The sequence below is a fragment of the Polyodon spathula genome, chromosome 6, assembly GCF_017654505.1.
Source record: "Polyodon spathula isolate WHYD16114869_AA chromosome 6, ASM1765450v1, whole genome shotgun sequence".
Taxonomy (NCBI): domain Eukaryota; kingdom Metazoa; phylum Chordata; class Actinopteri; order Acipenseriformes; family Polyodontidae; genus Polyodon; species Polyodon spathula.
Genome location: NC_054539.1, coordinates 30,588,858 through 30,599,993, shown reverse-complemented (window position 1 = coordinate 30,599,993; position 11,136 = coordinate 30,588,858). Strand labels below are relative to the sequence as shown.

Sequence of the window (11,136 nt, the reverse complement as noted above, 5' to 3'; positions counted from 1 at the left end):
TCTTAAAGTAATTACACTCTCTTTTCTTTGCTTAATTGAGCATATTTTGCCATTTTCTGCTCCCTTACATTCAGGAATGACAAACTTGTGCCTATGCTACCTATATTTATAGTAATCATGGACCGTCACCTATTAACAATAATTGGTGACAAAAGTTTAATTAGGTAACATGCTAGTTAACTCAGAGAACATCTAACAAAGACACTTTTATACTTAGGCCAGTGTTCTAACACTGTGTTATACACATTTCAGACTTTTAACTGACTTGGGCTTCAGACTGAAATCCCCTTGCTTTGGGTGACCATTTCATTGAAATTGACAAGATTTACATTTTCATTTAAAAATTAAATTTTTGAACGCAATTCACTTATGATTATTAGCTTATATAAGTACACATATCATAATGAAATATTAAGTGTTTATAGACAAGTTTATACTGTTAAAAGCATAGGTAATCAAGCAGGTTTTCTCAACTTTTGACTGGTACTGTATATATATATATATATATATGAAAAAAACGTTATTAAATAACATGTATTTAACCAGCTCCACTGGCTTCCTTATCCATTACACCCAACACTACATTTTACTGTGGTCCATTATTTTCTTTAAATACCATAGGAAGCATATGATTATAGGCATAGTACTTGCTCCATAGATGTTGCTGTTATGTTTTGCATCAGTGATAGTGTTTCCCATATATGAAATTGCAAAACAATGCATTGAATAAGCTTACATGAATCATACACTAATCGTAAGGAGAGTAGTAAATACTTCCTGTAAACGTATCAGACTAACCCATTGCTTCAGAATACCACTGCTGTTGATGCAAACTATTTGGTTTCAAGAAACATGCACATAACTGCATTTGAAGGATGTAAACTAACTGGAACCAAGATCCAAAGTGTAAAGGCAAAACTTAAAACATAAACGGATACAGAATTCTAGAACTTACAAACGATGTATAAACACAAGATAATATTGCATTTAAGTGTTTCACAAATGTACTTGGTATTGGTTTATTAGAGAGATCCATTGTTAAATAGAATTGTGCTGTGGGTGATGGAATGTTATTATGCTATGAAGTACCAATTAAAACTTCTCTAAGCAGTGTAAGACTAGCAAGAAACTGCTCGCTAGATCCAGGATATATTGCTAGTTTCAGAGTCCCAGATCAGCACTTATCTTGGTTTACTTTACATAAATTAACAGTGGGTAGTCCAGGACTAGTACTAATCAGAGCCTGTGAACCAGCCAATAGTGTCTGGCTTAATGCGTGGTACTGGCAAAACTGCCGTTACCTAAAAGATGACCAGAGAGACGTTTCCACCTTAAACATACGACTGGTCTAATCGTGGTTGTTTTTTTGTTTTGTTTTTAAAAAAAAAAAAAAAAAAAAAAAATATAAATAAAATAATATAATAAATAAATATATATATATATATATATATATATATATATTTGTAAATGACAAACAATTAGAATTAAGGTTTCCAGCAAATTCTATAACAAAAGTAACTCAAAACAAGATGAAATTAGAATACATAAAAACATAGAAGTCAGGATAAACAATGTTTTTAGACATGAGCAGGCTTTACAAACACAGCACCCCTAAATTGACAGAAAAGAATTCCATAATTTGGCACATAAGGATTTTTTAATCAGCAAATAAAGTCAAGTTAGCAGATATTACTCAGGTAACCATTTTTCAGCAAGTAAACCATTGTTTCTCTTTCAAAAATACAATGAATACCCCCCCCCCCCAGTGTTTGGTTCAAGCAGCTTTTGGGAACCAGGTTTGAAAACAAAAATTGGCCATTTGGGTCCTTTTGATGAGCAACCATATTTTAATGGAGGTAGACTTACAAAACAGATGTGCATTTTTTTGCCTTGCACATCTGAGGATTTGTATTGCAAACTCAATTCCCCAGTAGCTACAGACCTGCAGTTTCCCAGTCACATAGAATTCATTGTAGTGTTTTTATCTTTTAAAAACAAACACATGTACAATGGTTAAATATAAAATGCAACAGTAATCCATTGTCACACAAGAAAGGAGCTTAAATGTTTATTTCTTTGAAATAAGACAGACAAAGACAGAACATGGGCATTTCTTACTTCAGGGACGTGATCTAAAGAGACAGGACTAATATTCCAAGGGTTATTCCCCAGGCAAGTAGTACATGATGCACTGAATATTCATCCCCTATACAGCAACTCCAGGAATCCAGAAAAAAAAAAAATTAGCCACATCGACTTATGTACTAGTCCCTTTAAACATTCAACTACTCAGTGCAAGAGGATACATTTAACACTGCATGAAGCCATCTGCTAAACCCTTACCTCAATAACATTTGCCAACAAATTTAACAGGGCAACGCATACAGAAGGCAACACTGGGTTATAACCAATACAACAGTGTTAATGTACAACATTTTTCAGGACTCCCAGGTATTGGTCAGATTACTGCCCCTTTAAAACACTTAACAGTATTTCAAATAAAAAAAAAATAAATCTACATCGAGGTAAAAGGCTAGCTTTGGTCTTTAATCTACTTCCTCCATGCGGGAAGCATCATCCTCCCCCTCAAGAGGTGGAATCTCATCAGGAATGGGTGCAGTGGCTGGCTCCTCTGTTGTCACTTCATCATCATCAATGCCTAGGGGTGGGGGGTGGGGAAGGAAAAAAAAAAAAAAAAAAAATTTAAGTGCCCTGCATTCAGAACTGTGTTCATACAAAATTTACAAGAACCACACTTGAATGTGTTATACCTACTCCAGTCAAGCCACAAGTCAGAGTAAAAATTAGGCACTGGATCTGTCATTTTGTTAACTTACCAAGACCAAGTTTGATCATTCTGTAGATGCGATTTGAGTGAGTCTGTGGATCATCTAGTGAAAAGCCAGAGGACAGCAGAGCAGTCTCAAACAGGAGAATGACCAGGTCCTTCACAGCCTTGTCGTTCTTGTCTGCTTCAGCCTTCAGCCTCAGGGTTTCGACAATTGGGTGGTCTGGATTGATCTCCAAGTGCTTCTTGGCCATCATGTAGCCCATGGTAGAGTTATCCCGAAGTGCTTGAGCCTTCATGATCCTCTCCATATTTGCAGTCCAGCCGTAAGTGCTGGTGACGATGCAGCAGGGAGAGGAGACCAAGCGGTTGGATACAGTGACCTGGAAAAAGAAAAAAAAAAGGTTCAGGCTGACATTCAGTAAATGTTTCCCCAACCATTTAAAAGGTTTAAGTTTAACACCCACAACATGCACAGTATTTTACACAAGATGCTCAAATTAAATCAGCAACACATTTGTAGCTCAGTCCAAGTGTGTTGGCATAGCATTAACTCCAAGCTCAATCGACAGTACATCAACTAGGAACATTCCATTAGTAAAACGCAACCAGCTATAGCAGAGTTAGCATACCAAAAAAAAAAAAACTATGGTTTATTCAACTTTACACATGTTACTACCTCCCAAGAAAAACAATTTTTGGAGGATCACAAGCTGGCACTCATTCTTGTAAATGAAAATACCTTTAAGAAAAAAAGTTAAAAAAACAACCAGTATCACATCGATACTTCTGTGCCTTTGCAAAGAATCTTCAGTCGTGCCACTACAAAATGAGAAAGAGGGATATTCAATTCTCTTTAGACCCACCTACAAAAAAAAAAAAAAAAAAAAAAAAAAAAAAAAGCACCTAATTTGAGTTTAGGAAACTGCAACCCCCCCCCCCCCCTTACTTTTTCAACTTTTTTGTCCAGGATCTCCTTCATGAGCTTGCAGAGGTTCTCAAATCGAGTCTGATCTTCCTCCATTTTTTTCTTCTCTTCATCATCCTCTGGAAGCTCCAGTCCCTCCTTGGTAACAGAGACTAAAGTCTTCCCATCAAACTCCTTCAGCTGCTGTACACAATACTCATCAATGGGTTCCGTCATGTAGATCACCTCAAAGCCACGCTTGCGCACACGCTCAACAAAAGCGGAGTTAGCTACTTGGTCCTTGCTCTCACCTAAGGGGATGGAGAAAGATGCTCAGGTCAGAAGTGCAGCTTTTGTTCAGGAGTGAGTAGCATCTGAGCAGCAACCTATCTGCATCTTAGAGGTTTAAAATTAGAGCAAGGTACACACAGCATGCACAATTGAACATGCTCCATTTGTAAGACCAAAAAAATAAAAACATGGAATGTCACGCACTCCCTTACCAGTGATGTAGTAGATGCATTTCTGGTTCTCTTTCATGCGGGAAATGTACTCTAGCAGGGAGGTCATCTCATCTCCAGACTGAGAACTGTGGAATCGCAACAGCTCTGACAGCTTCCTGCGGTTCTGGGAATCCTCATGGATACCAAGCTAGTAGAAGGAGGTGGGGTAGAGAGGAGAGAGTAAAATCAGTTACAGCTATAAAGAATTATGAAACTAAACAGTGCACAGTCACACAAGAACACACTTGTTAACCTTTACAACATATCCAAGTTAATATGAAGAAATACCTTCAGGTTCTTGGAGAAGCCATCATAGAATTTCTTGTAGTTTTCTTTGTCCTCAGCTAGTTCAACAAATAGTTCCATGCATTTCTTAACCATATTCTTGCGAATAACCTTCAGGATTTTGCTCTGCTGCAACATTTCTCTGGAGATGTTCAGGGGTAAGTCTTCAGAGTCAACAACACCACGAACAAAGTCTAGAACGAGAAAATAAAGTTGTTTCTGCATCTGTGGCACATCAGAAGTTGACTAGGAAGAACTCTTACTTTTCTGTTGTGCATGGTGAGCAATTGACAATAGCACTATATGCATTCAAGATCATGATCTCTAGTTCAGGGAAAGAAAAAAAAAAAAAAAAAAAAAAAAACACAACACTCCACGGTATGCACCATCACAAAACATTGTGGACAATTCTAGTTAAGTCTGCAGTACATCTCATTAAACACATTTTAAAAAAAAATCATTAATCAAACAAGGTGTTCCATCAATAGTTTTAACCTAACTATCAGTGTAGGTGAATGTGACAAACTACAATAGATTAAAATCTTCTATACAAGCTTCTTACTCAGGTATTCTGGAATGAGCTCTTCACAGCTGTCCATGATGAAAACCCTCCTTACATACAGCTTGATGTTATTCTTCTTTTTCTTGTTCTCAAAAAGGTCAAAGGGTGCACGTCGTGGAATGAAAAGCAGGGCACGGAACTCCAGCTGACCCTCAACAGAAAAGTGCTGGCAAAGCAGAGACAAATTAAAACCTGGTAGTTTAGAAGAAATATACAAAGCATCAAGGGTTGAATTAAAATTCCCTTTCAAAATTCACCATGTTTGGACTTCAAAACAAATACTGAAAACCAGCCAGCCAAAAGAACTAACCTTAACAGCAAGATGGTCCTCCCAGTCATTGGTGAGGCTTTTGTAGAACTCTCCGTATTCCTCTGTTGTGATGTCATCAGGATTTCTGGTCCAGATAGGCTTGGTCTTGTTTAACTCCTCTTGGTCAATGTATTTCTCCTTTATTTTTTTTTTCTTCTTGTCCTTTGAGTCCTCCTCATCATCAGAGCCAACATCCTCAATTTTTGGCTTCTCTTCATCTCCCTCCTCATCCTCTTTCTTTTCTTCCTTCTCTGTCTTTTCCTCTTCTGCTTCATCATCACTGATTTCCTTTTCACGCTCTTTTTCCACCTATAGAGATTCAAGTCAAATTAAAATAAGTAGGTTACCAAGAAATACATATTGTGAGCTGAAATATGGGTACATCTCAGAATATCCATCTGTAGTGGATTAAAAATGCTTACATATAGGGTGATGGGGTATCCAATAAACTGGGAGTGTTTCTTGACGACCTCCTTGACCCTCTTGTCCTCAATGTATTCCGTCTGGTCTTCTTTCAGGTGCAAGATGACCTTGGTACCTCGGCCAATGGGCTCACCTGTAGGTAAAACATTAGCATACCAAACATCAGGGTTCGAAATTAGCACCACCTGCCATGTGGGTCAACAGGCTGGGGTGGACACATTCTAAAACATGCCTTAGTGGCACATCCCTTTTCATTGCTAACATATGTCAATATGTCCATCAATACACATGCTATATTTTCACATTACTTGCTAGCCTTACCACTTAAGCACAACCTTTGTGATTAATAAAACCAAAGTTGTAGAAAGTTAGCACTCATGATGTGGTCTTCCACCATGTAGTATTTATTAAATTACACTGCATGCTTTTTTGCAAGTGTTACTGTAGTAACAATTAGTACTGTGTTCAAAATGTGCGTTCGCTAGCCAGGAATTCAAAAGGTAGTTTTAAACTGGCAAACGTTCATCAGGAGTCACAGCGTTGCCTCTATTTTAGTCAGGTGTGTTGTGTCCCGTGGCGACCCCAACCCCCTCCTGTTTAGAAGGCTCTGTGTGTCCTGAGACACGCATTATAGCAAAGGAGCACTGTAGTAGTTTTTAAACCTTTACTAGCCATGTTGCACATTAAGTCCACAGCTTCACATGCAGTATTTTCTTACACTTTGTTGTTGAATCGGCTTTTTAAAAAACTATACTATTGTGAAAAGTTACGCGTCACCCCAGCCTTAGTAGTAACACTTTCTTTAGGAAGTGTCTGGCAGCTATTCAGTGTTGACAGTTACTGTAGCAATTTTAAGAACAATTAACATTTACATTAACACTTTGAATACTAGGTGAAAATCTGCCTTGTAGTGCTGAAAAGGGATGAAAAAAGTACTAGATTCATAATTAAAGAATTTAGGATAGAACACAAGTTTGTGAATCTTGTGGCATTAGTTAGTTGTTGCTGTTAATTGTTAAGCATCTTGAACTGTCAATTACGTTCCACAAATTGTTCAAAAAGAACAGTCTAATTTGTAGACGAGACTGTCTCGGAAGTGACTAACAGTCAATTTCAAGCTAACCGTAAAGGGGGATATGCTTCTAAAATTAGTCCCACACATGGTTTAGTTTTGTGTTTTTTTTTTTTTTTTTTTTTTCTTTCTAATTGACCTGCTCAATGGCCACAACTAATTAAATTGACTTGTTCCAATAGTTGCTTGCTTTTGCTATCTCAACCCTTGAATATAACAAGCATACATCAACACAAACTCTGCATTTTAGGTGAACAGTCAAACATCATACTGGGCCAGAAGGATGTGTAGGCCAGTGGATTTTTAAATCCATTAGCCCTGATAGAAGTTCATTTCATGTACTTTAATACTGAACAGCAACTAACCCTAAACATCTATAGCCAACCAGAACAAGTTTTTACTTTGGCAAAAAATAGTTTTACATAAAAAAATAGCATACCAGTGTAACATTTAGCAGGGTAGTTGGATTTAATCTGCACCATGTTACATAAGCACACAACTTTAAAAAAGTAATTATCAATCTTTGTGGATCTTAAAACAGCACACAAGGAAGCCATGTAAATCAGAAATCCTTCCATCAAAATGACCAGTCATGCCATTTAGCAGCTTCTGTTTTAAAACTCCTTACTTACCAGTGTCGACTTTGACAGTGAAGGAACCTCCAGCAGAGGACTCCCAGATGTATTGTTCATCATCGTTATGCTTTGTGATAACCACAACCTTCTCTGCAACCAGGTAAGCAGAGTAGAAACCAACACCAAACTGACCAATCATAGATATGTCAGCACCAGCCTGAAAAAACACAATTAATTAGATTAAACACACTACATTAATAAATCCAATATAACTGGTATTACATGACTATGCATTTTTTCAAGGTGTTGGGAAGTACCAGTCAGTATAATTGTGAAAAGTACAAAGTCAACAAATGCAATAAGTTACCCTGCTAGAGGTGTGTTTCTGAAAAACAGGTATCCAATTATGAGTTGCAATTATGTACTGGAATACTTGAGTTATAGAATACCTGCAGGGCCTCCATGAAAGCCTTGGTTCCAGACTTGGCGATGGTTCCCAAGTTGTTGATGAGGTCAGCCTTGGTCATGCCAATCCCAGTGTCAGTAAGTGTCAGGGTACGCTCAAGCTTGTTGGGAATGATGTCAATCTTAAGCTCCTTTCCACTGTCCAGCTTGGTAGGGTCTGTCAAGCTTTCATATCTGATTTTGTCCAGAGCCTAGACATTGAGACAAAACCATTTAAATCCTGCAAGGAATTTTCCAGACTCTCTTCATATACACACACAAAAAAAAAAACACAACTATAAAATTTAAATTCAGAAATGATGGTACTCACGTCAGAGGCATTAGAGATAATCTCCCTGAGGAAAATTTCCTTGTTGGAATAAAAGGTATTAATGATTAGAGACATAAGCTGAGCAATCTCAGCCTGGAAGGCAAAAGTCTCCACCTCCTCCTCTTGGCGCACTTCTTCCGGCATCTAAAAAGAATAAGAAATACTACAATAAACATAGCACTAGGTTTCAGCACAACACCAATCCAATGGAGGTGGTGGAGTTCTCATTTAGTTACATTAGGCATGAGTAAAGCTCTCATGGTAATAAATCAATGTAAAATTCGTGGCAGCCCGAGGGTATTATTTAATATATATATTATATATATGATATATAGTTATTATATATATATATATATATATTATATCTATATATATACTATTATATTGCATAAATATATATATATATACAAACGGATATATTTTGATCTGAATATATGTGCATAAAGTCTAGCTATACATATACTAAACGGGCAAACTGAAAGCATCATTGTTTAATTCAATTCACTCCCAGGGTCCTAAAGCAAATGTAATCTTTAGTTTCCCTAACTAAAATCTACCAAAAGCATTTCACTTTTGTTTTAAAAAGTATTGGATAGGAAATTAATAAACATTAAGTCCACAAGCAAGAACTCCATTTTGTTCCCTTTCTGCACAATCATTCTGGCCATCTTCCTTTTCCACTGCCGGAAGTTACGCCAGTGCAGAATATGGCGACACACAATGCATTTGAACTGTCAACACGTGGGTAATAAGATTAGTCGGGCCAAAATGAAATAAGAAAAAAACGTACTCATTGTATTTTAATTACACAAAAAATATCATCTACCACAAATCTGATTTTGCCTAGTTTATCCAGTCTCCAAAATTAGGCCCATATATGCACATATTGAAACCAAAAATCAACAAGTTTTATTAAACCTTTTTTTACCCATTTAAAAAATAAATAAATAAATAGACAAACATTCTCAACTACACGTGCAGATATTACCCAAACAGAAAATATTGATATTCATGCAGTTTCAAATTAAGCACCCAGCACAACCAAGGCCCAAGTGGCAGTGCTGTGGTGATGGGGAGGCGGTATTACATAATACTATAGCACAGAATTGTCGCACACAATTAACCGAGAACCGCAATGTGAACAAAAAGGACATTCATCGGCTAAATACATATCACGAACCGCAGCGACATTTATATTAAAGGGCATTTTATTTAAGAAATACGTATATACAATACATTCATTGAGCCTTATTTTATTTAAATGACAATGCTCAAGAAAAAAAAAAAAAACATCATTTAAAATAACAATTACATTGAAAAGCATTAAGATAACATTTACATAAAAAAAAAAAAAAATGTATATCTCCATAATATGTATATAATTAACAATTCTGTATTTTCACCGCACGATCCTCTAATGCCGGCTTTTTTCACGCTCGTTATTTCAATTCTAAGCGCTTTGATTCTTAATTTGATTCTATACCAGTAAATGTACGTCAACTCTTAAAAATGATTACATTGATAAATAAACATACCTTGGCTGATTTCTTGATGGTTTCTTATAACAACTGCTCACAGCTTTCTCTGCTATCCCCTCGCCCTCTGACGCTAGCAAATTGAAAGGAATTTCCTTGAAATTCAACGTCTTCTTTATACCGGCTTCACCAGAGGTTGTATCCCTCCGCCTAAAGGAACCAGCACGTATTCAGTTTGTTCAACTTCAAGCTAGTACCACCTGCATTGTTTACACGTTCATTTTGATGAGAATCTTTCTTTTTAACATTGGTCCTAAAATACAGGTAGTATTAATAACAATTAACAAAAGCATTGCAGAAAGTCACGAGGGGAATATTACAATAACAATTATGAAGACACTGCAGATTTATTCTGCAATGTACTGTAGTAATAGTTACAAGTTTTACCTGTGTGATTGGGCGTTTGAACTTACGAATAAATACTGCACATAATAAACACTTTCACTAGGATATATCTTTTATGGGCAGACTCCGAACGTAACTCGACAATAACAAGCCATGTTTATAGTATACTAAATGCATGTTAATATGAGCAGTTTTTTTAATGTTAGAAATAGGCTTGCATACCACTGACGTCTGCATGATGCGCCACACTAGCTCTTCCTAATTTCACATCGAATGATCCTTCAGCATGTTAACTGTTTGATATCTACCTGTTTGTGGAAAACACTTAAAAAATGTACATGACGTCAAAGTCCGTGATTTAATATGTTGTTACCCTCTCACAGCCATATAGACTCATAGCCATAGTCATAAATCTCCCCATCTTAACTTAGTAACGCAGTCGTATGACAGCGAGATCAGGATTTGTCACAAATTAAGACATCCTGAAATCTTTTAACTTTATGAAATCCATTATTATTATTATTATTATTATTATTAGTAGTAGTAGTAGTAGTAGTCGTCGTCGTAATAATAATAATAATAATAATAATAATAATAATAATAATAATAATAATTTATTAGCAGGCGCCCTTATTCAGATGTATACATTCTGCAATGGCACACGTTTTCGTTTTTTTAATAAGGCCGTATATTTATTGAGCACTATACATTATTTTCGTATTCTATAACATGTGCTTGCAATTTTATGCATCTCAATGGTTTATAAATACAAAAACACACCCACTCGCCCAACAAATGAATAGGATGACTGTTGACCTATTGTCTGTTCCTTTCACAAAAAATGAGAACACAAAATTAATTAATTAAAACACTCAGGTACTGGATTTAAAATAATGACCACTTAACATTATGCCAAAGTACACATAGGTTTATTACACCTCATCACCGTTTTTGATAAATTATTTCGCATATATTGGCAAACATTTTCAGACTGTATTCTAGGACTACTTACTGCATCGGAGGCATATGATGACATCATAGGTATGTGTGCTAAGA

The 11,136-nt window shown here is 36.3% G+C and overlaps 1 protein-coding gene across 1 annotated transcript; it reads right to left on the bottom strand.

Annotated features, from left to right (window-relative positions):
* Window positions 1-2,055: 2,055 nt before the first annotated feature.
* On the bottom strand, window positions 2,056-9,841 carry LOC121317110 (heat shock protein HSP 90-beta-like). Its single transcript, XM_041252723.1, has 12 exons — window positions 9,736-9,841; window positions 8,201-8,344; window positions 7,875-8,081; window positions 7,483-7,642; window positions 5,778-5,911; window positions 5,356-5,664; window positions 5,046-5,211; window positions 4,487-4,677; window positions 4,199-4,346; window positions 3,738-4,006; window positions 2,838-3,171; window positions 2,056-2,659 (listed from the first exon to the last, which is right to left on the bottom strand). Exons 2-12 carry the CDS (start codon window positions 8,342-8,344, stop codon window positions 2,547-2,549), a joined length of 2,175 nt encoding a protein of 724 aa, XP_041108657.1. The 5' UTR covers window positions 9,736-9,841; the 3' UTR covers window positions 2,056-2,546.
* Between the last annotated feature and the right edge of the window lie 1,295 nt (window positions 9,842-11,136).